This window comes from Haliaeetus leucocephalus, unplaced genomic scaffold (genome assembly GCF_000737465.1).
Source record: "Haliaeetus leucocephalus isolate CR32 unplaced genomic scaffold, Haliaeetus_leucocephalus-4.0 Scaffold848, whole genome shotgun sequence".
Lineage (NCBI taxonomy): Eukaryota > Metazoa > Chordata > Aves > Accipitriformes > Accipitridae > Haliaeetus > Haliaeetus leucocephalus.
The window spans coordinates 4,418,305-4,434,901 of NW_010973284.1; the positions used below are offsets into that span (position 1 = coordinate 4,418,305).

Below are 16,597 nucleotides of genomic sequence, written 5' to 3' on the forward strand. Positions count from 1 at the left end.
TTTGTGTCCAAGTCTTTTAGGCATGCAGCTGAATATCTTTAATAGAAAAGCAGCAGAACAACATTACATTTTTCTTTCACAGGAGTCCCTAATCTTCTTTGGTCACAAAGGGAAAATTAATACGCTGCGTATTTTAAGCCGATAGGTGTTTTTCCACTGGACAAAACCATGCCTGGCTAGCAGCTAACTCTGCTTTGGGAACAAGTTTTAAATCTAGTTCAGTTTATTCTCCAAACTCTAAATCAAGACAATAGTTACCTGTAAGCTACCATCTCACATTCTGGGGTTGGCCAATTCAAGATGGCAGAATGCTGCAAAATACAGAACCAAGAACACTCATTGTTAAATACAAACATTGAAAAAAATATAAAAGAGTATGATAAAATTCACCATCATTTCTGTACCAGCTGTTCAAGGAGAGATGTCCTCTGGCTGCGACTTAACGTCCAGGCCTGCTCTCCTCGAGATATCAAATGAGCAATAATCCCTGCTGCAAAGTAGCTAACTTCCACCTCCACACTGTGCAATAATTTACTGATGTGGTCTATAAAGTCCTTCCACATTAACTCAGAATGGAGTTCTTTAACTTCAGCTATGTTATTCTGGAGGGGGAAAAAAAAAGAAAAGGGAAAATATCAACCGAAAGAATAAGATATGAGGGAGATAAACACATAAACTTGAACTACATTGTGTAAGTAACCACATATAAACACCAGGATGAGATCTTCATACATCCAAGTGACCACCAGATGCCAAAATACTACTTTTGCTTTTGAAAACTCTTCCAGTCTTATGCAGGAATTTGCCTCAAAACAAAGAGGTTTTCTCATAAGTAATTTTAGGCCATTAGCATGTAGCTCACACGAAATTAAAGCCTAGTTTTAACATTCTCAAACACAATTTCAGTAAACTTCAGCAGTGCACAATTCTGAATTCCATTGATTTTCAACCTACTTTTTGCATTTGGACTCATCTGAAGCCTCACTCACTGTCCTTTCTTAAAAGCTCTTTTTGTTTACTGTAACCATCAATTTCAATATAACTAATGCTTTTGGAGAATTGGTAAAACAGTCCAAAAAAATGTCAGTTGCAAATAATGCATACTACAAAGATTAAAGAACAACATAAAAATATTAGGCAAGTTTTCAGATTAACATGGGGTAAAAAAAAAAAAATTAAAAATTAAATTTTAAAAGTACATATTTCAGACTTTTTTGTTTCTTTTTCATCTCACCAGAAGTCCAAGAACTTTCTGTTGGATGGATGATTCAGATGGAAAAGACTGTGGAAAAAAGAAACAAACTATAGGTAACCACTTATGCTTATTACTGAAACAATGTTAATTATAAACCTATGTTGATAATCCACCACCAAAACTGTACTCCTCACCTCTAAGACTCTCATGAAAAGTTCTAGCCCTTGATTTTCAATGAAGTGCCGACATGTTGTTGGAGATTCATCAGTGAGGTTCCAAAGTGCACTCAATGTGAACTTGAGGGTAGTATCTACAAGGTTCTGATTTGTTTTCTGTTTAACTATTTGTAGAAGTTGCTGGGAAAAAAACAATTAAAAAATCCCAGTTATGATTGCATATCAAAAAAACGTATTAGCTCCTCTGCTGCTTTCTGCACCAACTGGGGTAATGCATGGCTATCATTTATATGCAGAGTAAAGATCTACATGTTTAGGGTCAAACTATACAAAATAAAACAGCTATTAAACTTTTTACCTCCCCTTTGAACATGGTTGCCTGCTAGAGGAATTCCTTTGTTTTCACCATAATTACACATGCAGTAGTACTACTACAGGTGGCACAAAGCCATCCACAGAGCTCTGGACCCCACATGAACATTGACAGCACTAACCATTTACTTCAAATACTCTCTTTTTAAGCATCTTTCATCTAAAACAATGGATTTCAAATCAAGAGATGTCTTTCTATGATACTTTGTATTAATTGTGTCAAGTTTTTCCACTTCGGCTTCTTTTCATCTATGCTAATATGTCTCACTGCCACTGTCTCTGATATTATCTCTAATAAATTCTCTAGGCTTTTCTCTTCTAAAGAGCTTTCAAATGAATACAGGGTAATGTCTTTGTAGAATTCTATCTCCTTATGTTTATTTTGTATCTTTAGAATACTGTTAACATGATTAGCTGGAGAGGATGGTATTTTTGACTGCCAGGGAAGTATCTGACTTACCCTAACAATGAAGAGTTCTGCTCCAAGTTGAGCTGTTTGCTCTGTTGAAAGCTGTAAACAAACAAAACTGTATCAACAATTTTTTAGACTTCAGAAATATTATCCTATCATCTCAAAGGTAAATTTCATACCTTTGCAGCAAGAATGGAAATTATGGCTACAGCCATCCTTTGCATGTTTTGATCTTCATGATTACACAGCCACTGCATAACAAGTTTGGCTGCTTCAAACCTGGAAGTTAAAAATAAATTTAATTTTCAGAAGTCTCATAAATCTTAGTAAAAGAAAGATGTACACAGACAACACATCAGATAGAAACGCATGCAAGACAAAAGTAACTGGAAGAAGTATGCCTCATACCAAAAAAAAGTAGAAATGCACAGTGAAATTACAGGTATTGCATGAGCCTCAGTCAGCTTTGAGTTGTTTGCTTAGGGTCTCTTACTTCTAATTATATATCTAAGTGCACAGGAATTGCTTCCAAAGAAGGAAGAAAAATTTGGCACAATCTTCTGAAACATCAGACCAACGCAATCCAAAGCATTTGGGCAAAACATTTAAGTAAAAAAATCTCTGCAAAAAGCAATCCCATAGTTTCTGAGAGAAATCCTGACTTCTGTTACGTGTAATTAGCGATAACCCATCCAGGTGAAGTAAAAAATACCTGTATACCAAAGGATTTTTTTCAGACCTACATTCAATTGTGAATTACAGGCCCAAAATAATTATAGGGCAGACAAATTCAGCACACTTGATTGATTTAAACTGAGCAAAACTGAGACCAGAAACAAACCTTCTGAAGGAACAGACAACAAAGTATTCTGCAATGCTACAACTCATTTTAACTGACTTATAAAACTTGCCTGTTAAATGGAACATCCTGAAGGATTCTGTCACTGCATAGTGAAAGAAGACAATTCTTTTGCAGCTATGAGAATGAAAAAGAATTACTTCATCAGAGACATACATGTTTCAAAATACTTTCTTACTATGAATTATTAAACATATTTCCATGAGGTCATGAGATGTGGAGAAACCTTTTGTAAGACCCACAAGACAGGGAATCCTACAGAAAATAAAGGAATTTTGTCTTTTACCTGTTGATGATTTGGGAAGTGTTCCATGGCCTTCAGGAGCAAGTGAGTGACATCAGCCAGAAGTCGCACAGGCATGCCTGCTGCTAAATCTTGCTTGGTTAGGTTAAAGACACACGCGCTTGCTGCTAACTGCACGGGCAAGTTCAGGGGGTGATTTCTCATTCCAATAACCACAAGCTGCAATGCAAGAGTTTTGCCCACATTAGTTACTTAAACATTTGCGCACATACCCCAAGAGCAATCCACTGTTGCTTGAGGCCACAACAATGACTCACAGCACCCAATTTCTGCCTCCCTTCTACTTAAGTGAAAAATCCATCTGGTGTGATTTTAATTCTCAGGAGGAACATTTTCTTCTGCTCAGTGATTCAAAGCTGACAACTTCCATTTTTCCAAGTCCTTTTGCACTGGTTGCAGCAGCCTCTCAAAGGAGAAGCTGTATGGAATCCAAGAGATTCTTAGAAAGATCCAGGGTTTGCTTTACAGACTGGGATAAAAATCACCACACTCTTTCAGAGATGAATGAGGTAGGACAGAGTTTCTGCAGTTTAATGGTAATGATGTAGTGGCTTCTTGTTTGGTGACTAGCCATTTCAGATCACATCCTAAGCTACTAGGTCAGGATATATTTTTCACAGCTTCTTCCTGAATTATGTTTTTGGCTACGCATGTTGATTGTGATCTCACCTAAGAAAATATTTTTCTTGTTGCCTATTGATTGCCAAAGTCTTTTTGATGTTGAAGCCAACAAAATCAAGATCACTTGTTCAGCATCAAAGAGGACAGGAAAAACAAAAAACATCTGTGCTACTGATGCCTCTTTTTATGATCACAGTAAAAATTAAACCATGTCTGCCATTCTAGACATGGAAAGCCAACGCCTGGAATGGATTTCTAAGGAAGTTTCTAGGATTCTCGAAGTTAGAGCCCAATATAGAACACTAATGATATTTATTCACTTGCTGTCATACTGGAAGGTGACAGTGGAGAGAAATATCACTGAATGCCTTCGTTATTACTACTGTTTGATAAGCATCAGCAGAAAGCACCGTTGTACCTGGGGAATAAGACTAGACAGACTTTTGATTTGACCCAGTACAGATATGTTCTAATGGCAGAATTTGACATCTGAAGAAAGCTTCATACCATATTCAAAATTACATGAAAGAATTAATGTAGATGCTACTAAATTTAGATAGATACTAAACATTAGTCCAGATCAATTTTACCTAATGTAAAATGCTACAGGGCATCTTCTACATCACTATTGTTTAAAGAGTTGTTAATTCTTATCCAACATTATGATTTTGATCTTAAAAACCACAACCAAAAAATGTACAAGCTTAGAAAATAATTTATACCAGGGTTTTGGGGATGGGCTCAGTTTAAGGAACAATGCATGACGATCATCAAAACTATATTATTTTACCTTTAAAATTTCAGGCTTTGTTTTTTCCATTACATGTGTCAGGCTGAATAAATGAAAAAGTGCTTCCCTCACAAAGAAGGCCCGTTCACTGTAACGCTTCAGTGCTTCAGAAATCTGAGTTTCATTTGCTTCTCCTGACACCTATGCACAGAGAAATAATCTTTAGTTCAAGATGTCATCATTTTACTTTAAAAATTTTGTTCTTAAAAAGTGCAAAGCTGCAGTTTCAAAGGTGGTGACATTTTCAGCCAAATCCTTCAGTAAGCAAATGGCTACTTTATCTGGCCATATTAATCCAGAATTACACAATCTTCAAACATTCCTCACAAAAAAGAATCCACATTATAAGCCAAAATTAGGTTTCAGCCATATCTTTAAGCAGAACTGTATGAAACCACTAAGTAAAAGTAGCACGTCATAACTAACAAAAGCTGCTTATGATGCACCAAATGCCTAAAAGTACTATTTGTAAATGAATGCTCTGGCAAATGCAGCTGATAAACTGATGAAGATGGTATTTTGGCTGTAATTTTTTGGCTCTGGGTTCTAGCTCTGGCAATAAAAAAAGACTTCCATTCTTTGTCTACATCAAGTTTCATATAAGCTGTATCTGTAGCAATAGCTTTCCAGCACCTTATTAAAGAACTAACTCATGCTCTCTGCAAAAGAAGTAATTCTTAAAACCAGACTTTAAACACATGTGAAAACTAAACAATGAGCTAACTTAGGCGAAGACTGCATTAGAAGCTACGAGCTGTTGACTAATACGAGCTTAAGTTCAGAATATTAAATCAGCAACTACCTGCAACTTTTTCCACTTTCCAATCTGCTATATTTTCTATCTCACTATATTTTATCTACTTTACAACTGTTAGTTGTGTAACTGTAGATGGTCTGTTCCTCAGTCTTACTATTTAATGAATCGTTGCTGCAATCATTGTTTTCTAAAATTCTTAGGGAAGCATGCAGAACTTGTTCTACTTAATGTGTCACATATGTTCATATATTGAAGTGTCACATTCTGTGCATCCTGTATTGTACAGAGCCAAATTTTTCGAAACTTGCTAGATCAGGAATATATTACAGCCTTGAGATAACTGATACCGTCTTGGATTTTGTTTTATATTCTCTATTGATTAGAACAGGGCAATTATATTTACTGACATGTTTTGCAGCCAATTATACGCTATATGAAGAACTTCCACTTGGCTTTATGTTCTCAACTATAATGTCTGCCTAGTGTTAAATCTTTCAAGAATTTTCTATAATCAAATTTCACAGAACTGCTGTAAAGACAGTAATATTTTACTTCTGCTGTCTCCATGAGTGCTGTCCTGTTTATTCTTTAGCAGTATCTAGACTAAGCAGCTGAATATTTCAGTATAGACACTAAAGAATTTGGGTTACACCAAAAAAAAAAAGGGGGGGGGGGAATCGCTGCCTACAGTCTCTTCTTGACAACAATGCCTTAAAAAAAAAAAAAAAAGAAAGATAGAAATGCAAACTGCTTTTTGCTAACTACACTGCTACAAGTCCATCATGATTCTCACATTACTAGAACCTTCTTCCCTCCTGCCTTTTCACAGCACAGTCACTTGTATGAAGCAAGTATTCTAAAGAGCAAGGATTATATTGAATTATTTTACACCAAACATGAGGTATAATTTCCTGATGCCGTACATCATCACACCAAAAAGGAACTTGCTTTCTCCAACAATGCATTTCAACATTCATACACATCATTATCAGCTGACGTGGCCATCAACAACTGTCAAAAGTTCCAGGGAAAAAAAAAATTATAAAATTGTGTAGCTGTGTTACCTCAATTGCTTGTAGCAACAGCATTCTGAATTTTAAAATTGAAGTGCAAAACTCAACTTGCACAGGAGACAGACTAAACTATGGACACATTATGCAAACTCTTCCTCATTCCCTCTGCAGTTTCCATTATCCTCATGGCAAGAAGATTATAAGACTCAGAGTCAAAGATGATATACCACTGACAGTGACAAGTCTAAAACATCTCTTTTTCTTCTTTAATTCTGACCCCTTCATAGCAGGGACAGGATAGGCTCATTCTCCAGTAAGTGCATGCATATTCTACAGAACAGGGCACAACATCTTGTTGCCTGGCACTAAAAGATAAATAAATGCACTTCAGCAAACATCATCTCATCCCAAGTGGCTAAGTAATTTAGGATTTGTTCAAGAAGAGGAAGTTTCTCATCCTAAGTAATTGCTTCTTACATGTTCATCACCAAAAGACCTTTCAAGGTGGGTAGAAATATTGTAACAGGAAATAGAAGTGGTGATGGAGTACAACAGCAGCTCAGTTACTAAGTTTTATTTTATCTTCTGTGTTAAATCATGAACTGCTCAAAGGTTATGCAAATTGTACCTCCACCTCTTACACATTGCTGCCTTATGCTAGATACTGTGCTGGAATCCAGAGAATATTATTCCAGTAAATCACTTCAGACTAGACAAAGTTCAGCTCTCTTAGATCTGATCTGTTAAATCAGGATCTAAGGCTCACTGAAAAGGCACAGAAAACAGATGCTTCTTACAATAGTATTATGTAAATTTAGCAGCTTCTGTGCCAGAATTAAGTAGGAATTTGACATAAAGTCAGTAATTACAATTAACAGTTAAAAAAATGAACCTACAGCCTCCTTCTGAAACACCCACATACATCTGTTACAAATGATTAGTTCTATTTTTCCTGCACATTGTAATTTTTCAGTAAAATTAATTCCCCCACTTAACCTTTAGGTTTCCTTCTCCTGTTAGGAATTCTGAGTAGCCGGCGTCAGTAGCTAGCAGTCCTACAAACTGCATTGTGGGCCGTTGCTGAATAAACGCTTCTACAGCTTTATCCGTAACATGTTTTCTTCCAGAAATGTCCAAAGACACAAGGTTAGGCAAGATATCCTTCTGTTCCAGTAAACGAAGCGCTATGTCTGATGTGAACTGTTTGTCATCTGAAATATCAAGGTGATTCAGGTATTTTAGTTCTCTAATAACATCCAGAATCTGGGTTGTGGTCATTTTCAAGCATTTCAGGTGGTGCATGGTCAAAGACTTGAGTCGGTCTTTGCAGGTGAGGAGTGCTGTTATGTCAGTGACAGAGGTGTTCGATATATCCAGACTTTCTAATCTAGGAAGTGAAGCAACATCTGCCAAGTCCTCATTGTAGAACAGAACATTGGTAATACTCAATGCACGAAGCCCAGACAACTGACTGAAGCACCTCTCGTATGGGTCTTCCAGAGAAAGAGTTAGTGAGTTCAGCACAAGACATTGTAGATTTTGTTGGATCCATTTATTGCTGCCAAGTCCACTTATAATGTCTGTGATTGTTATATCTGCATTCACCCCAGTAGCATCAAGTTCTACCAGCTTGTGATGGCAGAATGCTTTCCGGAAAGCCACAGCAGAGATTTTTGCTTTCCGGATACAAGCTCGTTTCAAACGCATCTGGTTGCCTCGGAAGATGCCCACAGTTCCATCATTCAGAAGCCCTGTTGGAAAACAGCATTAGTGTTTGGATCCAGTGTTATAGAACATTACTTTTAAGAACCCGAAGGGTACAAAGTGTTAAAAAAGAAAATTAATTGCAAAGTAGTTTGTCTTAGATCATTATGCCACTGATCCCAAAATTTTATATTTGAGATTCCACTTTTAAGATTACAATTTCACTTTTGGAAAATTCCAGGTTTAAGAATAGGAGAGAGAAATTAAGAGGTAGTATACACATTTTACCTGTTTGGTTCAGAACATGGAACATGCAATAAATAAAATGTGGCTATGCTTCAAAAACATTCAGACTGCTGCCTGCATTTTCTGGATTTTCTCACTGAACTGGTTAGAAATGTGCTAAAAACAGAATTTCAAAATTTCTGAAAGTTATTCTTCCCTGATCACAGTTCTCAACCTCAAGATAGTACCAGCAATCAATGACCAGTTCTCATCTTGCTTTAACTCAGTTGAACAATTTAGCATTTGACTGAATTAGTAAGTATGATCAATACACTAAACGACGCTTGTTAAGTTCTTCTATATATCCCTCATGAAGAAGGTAGGAGTGTTGCTCAGAAACAAGCCTAACGTGAGAAAGAAACCTAAAAGGCGATTCAAAGAGGAGAAAGAGGAGGACAAGGAAAGGGTGGGAAGAAGAGAAAGACAGCTACGAAAAAAGGAAATGCAACAATCTTGTTTGAGATTATTATCTTATTGCTCTGTAGCAAGATGACTGCATAAGTAGTCTTTTCTTGCAGCATACTGGCAACATCCTAATTGAAATAATACATTCAGTTCCCTGCACAGGATTATCCAAAATGCATTGAAAACACCAAGATTTCTTATTTGTATCTTACCAACAGAAGGATTACTGCTATATAGAAAGCCAAGCATGCATACAAAAGGAGTAGGAAGAACATGTCCTTCTAGTTTCACTCTAGAAGGTTATAAATGTCAACACTCCTGTTTTTTATCTCCTATCTTCAATTATACTGAACAGAAAAGAAACTGAAAATAGAATATATTTGAATAAAAACATCATTGCCACTTCAGTTTGGATTTAAGTCAAAAGCTAGTAATTGCCTCTGTGATAAAGTCAAATCAATATTAAGATTTGCAGACCTTTCTAAAGAGCAAATGGTTTAGGCATTTCTGACCAAGTAGTTGGGGCATTGCTCTTTCGCAGAGATAGCCAAAATATGGGGTGAAACATTTGGTACCCAGCAGAAAAATTAAATGTGATAAATCATTATAATTTTGTTAAAGTATTGCTAAATTAATTGAAGATCGAGTTAGGCTCTCTCACTGGCCTACCTTAGCCACACCCTGTTTATATTTTTTATCACTTTTTTTCATCCTGCACTCTGACACAGTGTTTGTGATGTGTCGGTGTCTGGAACTGCCTTCATCACTACTGGCACAGATAATAAGTTTCTGCTAATTCAGTTTCCTTGAATCTGATTTCTTGGGACTATTCTAAATAATTAACCTTCAGAAAGTAATGTATGTTGAAAATGAAAAGTTTTTTTGAGTTTGTGGGTTTTTTAGGACCAATACTTCTGTTATATCTGACTAGAACAACTTGAGAAAACTAGAACACCCATATTTGCACAATAAGAGCCAAATCTGCACCTATAGGATAGGGCACTTGGTCTGTTTACAATAATTTTTCTAATGTCACATTTCATCTCTTAATAAGAGTCTCCAGGATCTCCAGGAATTGGTCTCCTGCCTCTTCTCTAGGATCTATACACTCACTCTTTTCATGCTAAGAAGCTGTTACTGACACATTTTCCTTTGTCATGCTTAAAGGAAGCAAACGAGGGCAGCCCTGTCCTCGAAGATATGCTGACAGAGAATATGATAGGCCAGTACCTAAAATGTAAGAACACCACAAGATGGTTTTTACAGATGTTTATACTACTCTTGAAACTGACTGCTTTCGAGCAAATAATTACACTTCAACAAAAGTGCTAAAAGAGATGAGAAACTATTTTAATGAAAATCACAAGATTATTTCCTGGTTTAATCACAAGAACATACAATAAAGAAAATTCAGTTAATTGCTCTGCAAGAGATACTGGAATATTTGAGTGCTGCTAGAAGTAGTAGAATCAAATAATTCTTTTTTTTTTTTTTAAGTGATTGAAAGAAGATCTATTAAAGAACGTTCACTTAAAGGAACATTAAATTAAAATCATAAACCCAAGACAAATGACCTTCTATTTAGAACTATATAGCAATGCAACATTCAGCTGAAGCTGTGGAAAAGCAAAAATAACAGAAATTCTCTATTAAGAGATTAAGGAATACAGCTTTAACAGCTGCAACAGCAGATTCTACTAGAAAATACCAGAACTGCAGTGTGACATTCCAGTAAAATATTTTTACTGATGACCCACGAATAATTGTTTTTACCATGAAATGCCATTGTCTGCAGCAATCGATCAGCCACTTCTTGAGGAAACATTCCTGGCTCCTGCAAGCATAGCGTTCCATCTTGCCTTTCTGTGCAAAATTTCTCTAGGTTGGCAGTCAGGAAATTCAAACAGATATCAAGTAAAGAATAAGGAGAAGCTTCCTCCTGTCATATGCAAAACACAATGAAACAAAGGAGATTTAGTGAAATCTTTCTCTGTCTATGAATCTTCCATTACTCTATAATGTTGTTTTTAGGCAAACCATTCATTTTTGTTAATCTGATTCTCATTGGAACAGGCAAATATTACAAAAGGAAACACTTCCCTTAGAGCTACGCAAGTCAGGTCACACAATAAACAACTGGCCAAACCGATGAGCAGCCTCCTCCCCCAGTCACCCCCAGAACCACATCCAGTCTGGTCTGTTGTGCTTGAGCCCTGCTTGCATTCAGAGGAAGAAAAGTAATTGCTGATAAGATCATTTGAATTTATGAAGTCTACTGGGAATTAATCAATCAATCAAGACAGACTGAAAGAAGATTTTAAATCAAATTTTACTTCTTGATTTAAACGATTTCTTTTAATCTTTCATTTAAGTCAACCCATATTAGAAGCCTACTACCAAGCTACACTAGAAATGCAGATAAATTTCATATATTGTTAGGAGCAAGTTTTGACACTGAAAAGGGCACTTAGAGCTCCAAATCAAAAAAAAAGGAAACTCAGAAAGAACTATTTAATTCCAAATTTTGTGCCACAATAAAGTAACAACTATTACAGTATTCCCTCCAATTATAGATACCAATTTCCTCCTTTTTACGCTAAGCACCTGGAAATCATCTATAGTAGAACCCTGCGTACAAAGGACAAGGCAGAATATAAACTTGAACTTTTCCTTCAGAGTTTGAGATTGTACATTGATATACAAAAATCTCAAAGGTTTTTTTATTCCATGTCTAATAATAGCCTACTGTTTTCAGCCACACAGATTAATCAACATAAAGAATGACTCGCAGCACTGTGAATCATCCCCAGCACCATACAAAAGAAGGCCGAGTGACTGGTACATACTCCCCCAGACAATTTTGAAAATAACAGCATCAACTGTTGCCAGATCTCATCTGTAAGAAAAATTGTGGCTTGCCTTTTATACTGAAAGTTCTGGATAATTTCACCTTTCTTTCCTAGCTCATTTAACTTCTCTTCTGTTGCCTCATTTGCCTAATATGTTCATCACAGAAGTACAGAAATATATAAAAGGTTATATAGAAGAAATACAAAGAAAATGACAGAAATAAATCTTCTAAAATAAGTTGCATATATTTGAAGACTGGGAGGTACCACATTAGGGCAAAGATGGAATGGAGCTTATCTTTAATGAATCATGTATTGACAACAATGAGAGACTGGAGTTTAATAGCTCCTGAAGACTTAAGTACAGGTTTGGGAATAGAAACTCCAAATTATTCAAATACAAGCTCTTTCTGCAGTTTTTGACATGCAACTTCCAACTCCTTTGACTCAATCTTTCTCAGTGTTTAATTTTTATGATTTTTTTTTTAAAGATTGAATATTACATTTTATTACTGAAGAAACAGGAGTCACTTTGTGATATGACTTGCTCACATTACCAGAAAACAGCAATTTTGGCTGCTTCCAGTCTTAAGATGATATGAAAAGGAAGGACAGAATTTGGAACTGTGAACGTCTTTTGTTTCTTCATAATGTGCAACAATGCCTGAAGTACTTCTAAAGAGAAAACACAACCAATTATTTTAAAATAGTACATTTTTTAAAGGAAAGGGGAGAATTTTCTTTTTAACCTGAAATTAATACACACACCCAGGACTTATATGACAGCTGCTGATTAAAAAAACCCACCACCAGAATCATTACTCAAAGGCATATGAAAATCATTCCGACTAAAGCAAAGATGTCCTCATCTCCCATTAGATCTTGGGTTTCTAATTTGATGCTTAAATATGACAAAACCAGAATACTGGCTCTCTTCATTCTTTCTGGCACTCTTCTATAACTTCTGCCAAAAAAGCTAAAACACTTTTATAGATCAGTGAGCAAACTCCAATGAGAATTTTTAGCCTTGCAGATAGGCCACTAGCATATGACTCAGAAAACTATTTTTTCAACCAGTACCTCTAACTGGCCAATCTGTAATTTGGAAATATTGTTTTAATTTTCATATAAAGTAATCACTTTAGAAGTCCATACAGGACATCTCCATACAATAAAGGAACAAAATCCACAAACATGGCTCAATTACACTTGCAAACAACACAGTATCATTTTTTTTAACTCCACTTATACCAGTTATAGGAGACATTTATAATGTTTCTTCAATTTGTTGCCAAAAGGCTGAAGAAACATACCTAACGAAGGCTCCTGAGGTAACCTGGGCAGATAGGCGAAACATATTTATCTGTATCTAATAAAGTCCCTTGACAAACATCATAAAAACAATTTCCTAGACTGTCTGCTACTGAAATAGAACAGCTTGAATGCAATCTGTAAACCTTTTATGTGAGCTAGCTGCATTCCGTTCTTCAACTTCTCTTTACTTAAAGATAATATTGCCCAGTTAAAGACCTCATAGTAAAAGTGTTCTGTAGTATTTAAGCTCTTACAGAAGGTTAGGATTTAAGTGGTTCCCTTCTTTAGCTATGCTTTTGAATGTCAACTTGAAAACAAACCTGGCATTTGTTTTCAGCTCATTTCACTTTCTGGTTCTGATACTCTAAGGAGATGCTGTAAATGTCTGTCAACCACAGCGCAGGATTTATTATTATTATTATTATTAAAGATCATCCAGCAATATTTGAGTTGAACTTTTATTATGTATATTTGACTTTTTCATAGCCATCTTAATTATCTGATACTTCCATGTAACCTCACAGTTTATTTCATTCTATCAAATTAATTCAGTGATCAGAAAATAAATACAAAAATAAATTCCCCAAAACACAGAATTATGCATTATATAATGCAAGTCTGGGCGTCTTCATTAGCTCAAACACATATTATAAGAGTAATGTGACACATCTAAAACCAACTAGCTAATGGAATAGTACAAAGAGTAGAATAATTGCATTTATATGAGCTTTTTAAGGCTTATTTAAATTAATTCTTTAAAAAGATAACTTTATAATTGCTTAATATAAGCAAGGTAAACAAACAAAAAAAAGTGCCGGGGGGGGCGGGAGGGGGGGTAAACTGCATGGCTACTGGCATCTAACAGTAATCCAATACACTAGTGGACTGAAATGCAATACCTGCGTCAACATGATGTTACCCAGTTCAGCTTATAGCTCACACACTAGTCCAGTTGGAAAGGTTCTCAAAGAACACTATACTCCACATTTTCTTTTAAAAACTCTTTGGATCAACTCTAAATATTGCTAGAATATATTCAACCTATATTGCAAAATGCAGTTAAAAAGAAAAAAGAGTTTAAGGGGACATACTAAAATACCTGGAATAAGTTAGAGAATCCTAAACCCAACATTATGCCTAGATTAACTGGCTGAGTGTGAGTATCAAAACAAAGTCCTGTTCCTTTGGGGAAGCATCACCGTGCAACCACCTGCTTCTACAATAGTAACTAAAAAAGAGACAGGTTTAACTGATGTTTTCCATTGGTAATTACAATCTAACTTTGCGCAAGAAGTAAATTCCACTGCTGTGTGGGCCGCCTTCACTACAGGTATTGCGATCGTACCAACTCCAGCTGGAAAAATTCGCTTCCTTCTGGCTTTGTGTCTCAGTCTCATTAAAAAACAAAAGCTTTTTTTCCATAGGTAGTTTTTTGGGGGTCCCCCCCTCAATAAATCAGTATAAAACACGGAAAGACAAATACCAATTTCAGCTCTAACAGAACCACTTCTATGATGTATTCCCCAATTTTTATAGCCGATTGCAGACTCAGTATGACAAAACCCAAATGTGTAAGGTCTCTGTATGCCTGGCCCATCTGCTTTTTTCTCTCTGAAGCCTGAAAGGAGATGGGGTACAGGATAAGGAACTTCTCAAATTGTGGCAGTTATTTCTCTCAAAAAGTTGGCAGGAAAATAAGACATAATTTAGAGCCTTAGTCTTTGGTGCTGGACATACCATGTTTCTAACTGTTTTCCACCTCTCCACAGCACTTAAAATGAACACTCTTAAAACGATCAAGAAAGATCAACTCAAGTAATGGTCATCAAAACTCTTCTGAGCGCTAATAAAGGAAAGGCAGTGAAAAATAAACAGTTCCATGATTTACATTATGAAGAAAGCTTTATGATTATCTACTTAAATTAAATGGAATGAAACAGATGTAGGCAATTTATTAACCAGACTCAAGGAAGGATTATGCGCAAAACTCAGATTTAATATTAACTATTCTGGCACAGCAAGTGGGAACATACTGACTAAAGTTGCTAGCGATACAAAGTTGGCAGAGCTCAGGAGAGGTCTAAAATTAAATAGTGCCATATTAAAGCTACATAGTAAGGCCATGTATTTCAAGATTAATAGCAAGAACTTTAGATATGAGTTCATCAATTAGGAATGACTGGAGAGAAGAACCTGAATGATTTGCTTAACCACAAGAAAACAATGTGAGGCAGCCAAAGAAGGTATCAGGAGAAGCATAAAGCAAAAATAAGGAAGTATTGTGTCATCTTCAAGATACTTGGAGATCTCACGGGGCTATTTATGTTAAGAGATACCTGCAACATTTCAGTTTGAACGTAACAGCTACTAGAATGCTCTGGGGAAAAAAAAGCATGTTGGGAGTAGGAAACAAAACCAGCTTTTCTTACACTAGCAGATCAAAAGGTGAGAGATATGAAAGCTGCCTATAGATACAGCACAGTGAATAAAAACTACAGAAGGAAAAAAAGCTATTAAGGTGAAGCACTGTGCCAGCACAGCAACAAAGGTGCATTAAAATGGCATAAAATAGATTTTTTGCCATAAATTTAAATGTCAGTACATAGCTCCAAAACATCAAACAATGAAGTTCTACCCTAGTCCACTGAACAGAAGAGCAGGTGCAAAAGACACCTACTTTTAAAATAAAGATAAAAAACTTTATTAGGGTATTAAATGAAATTAGGCTTTTAATAACAAGGGATGAGACTAGACAACGCAGGAAGCTCCTGCTAGTCCTTTAAAAGCAAATATGCACACTCATTTCTCAAACACAGGAGCGATCAAAACAGCACCCATATGTTCTGAGGCCTGTCCTCAACAGAGAAAGGCTGTTTCTCCACCGCCAGTTTTGGTCAGCTCCGTGCTGTTAAGAGCACCCTGCTACACATTACACAGATCAGCAAGGCCCACGTACCGCGCATACCACAAAACCCGTGCTTTCGGTGGCACGGCTTTTTCCAGACAGCCCCTGGACAAAGCAAGCCCCAGTGGGAAAAGTGCTGTTTGAGGGTTGGACTGCACCCAGGCTGGGGAGGGGGGAGGCAGGAGCTGGACGAGGGCAGAGACGGCTGCCCCGTCCTTCACGCCGGCCGGCCGAGGAGCTCTGCCCGCCGGGCTGCCCCTCGCACCTGCGTGGCGGGAAGCCGGCCGCAGCCGCTGCTCCTCGGCCCCACAAGGTGCTGTGAGAGGAGCTGCTCAGCGGCAGCGAGGCCGGGCCGGCCATCCCCCTCGCGGCACTGCGGCGATGCCGGGGCGCACCGGGCCGGGCTGCCGCTGCCCCTTCGCATCGCGCCGGGCTTGAACCGTCCCCTCCGCCGGCTCTCGGTCGCCCTTTTATATAATCGGTAGGACGGCGGCCGCAGAAGTTACACAACACCGAGGGGAACGAGGGCTGCCGGCCCGGCTCGGGGGTACGTGCGGGGTGCCGGCGGGGAAGGAGCGGCCGCGGACCCCCCTCCTCCGCCGCCGGCTCCCCCCCCCCCCAAGCCGCCCTTCCGCC

General features: G+C 37.4%; 2 protein-coding genes across 2 annotated transcripts in view; one reads left to right on the forward strand and one right to left on the reverse strand.

The window, feature by feature from the left end:
* Positions 1-1,279, forward strand: part of ECHDC2 (enoyl CoA hydratase domain containing 2) — a 14,797-nt gene extending 13,518 nt beyond the window's left edge. Inside the window, exon 10 of the mRNA XM_010582363.1 lies at positions 1,238-1,279. The gene's annotated coding sequence lies outside the window, so the exon portion shown is untranslated. The remainder of the gene's footprint in view (positions 1-1,237) is intronic.
* Positions 1-16,597, reverse strand: part of LOC104841189 (protein zyg-11 homolog B) — a 25,100-nt gene that overhangs the window by 6,008 nt on the left and 2,495 nt on the right. The window contains exons 4-14 of the mRNA XM_010582704.1: positions 10,667-10,832; positions 7,496-8,250; positions 4,730-4,870; positions 3,301-3,477; positions 3,067-3,131; positions 2,335-2,434; positions 2,204-2,254; positions 1,390-1,551; positions 1,235-1,282; positions 405-602; positions 259-311 (exon numbers count right to left, since the gene is read on the reverse strand). Of these exons, the coding sequence (XP_010581006.1) occupies positions 259-311; positions 405-602; positions 1,235-1,282; positions 1,390-1,551; positions 2,204-2,254; positions 2,335-2,434; positions 3,067-3,131; positions 3,301-3,477; positions 4,730-4,870; positions 7,496-8,250; positions 10,667-10,832 (1,916 nt within the window). The remainder of the gene's footprint in view (positions 1-258; positions 312-404; positions 603-1,234; positions 1,283-1,389; positions 1,552-2,203; positions 2,255-2,334; positions 2,435-3,066; positions 3,132-3,300; positions 3,478-4,729; positions 4,871-7,495; positions 8,251-10,666; positions 10,833-16,597) is intronic.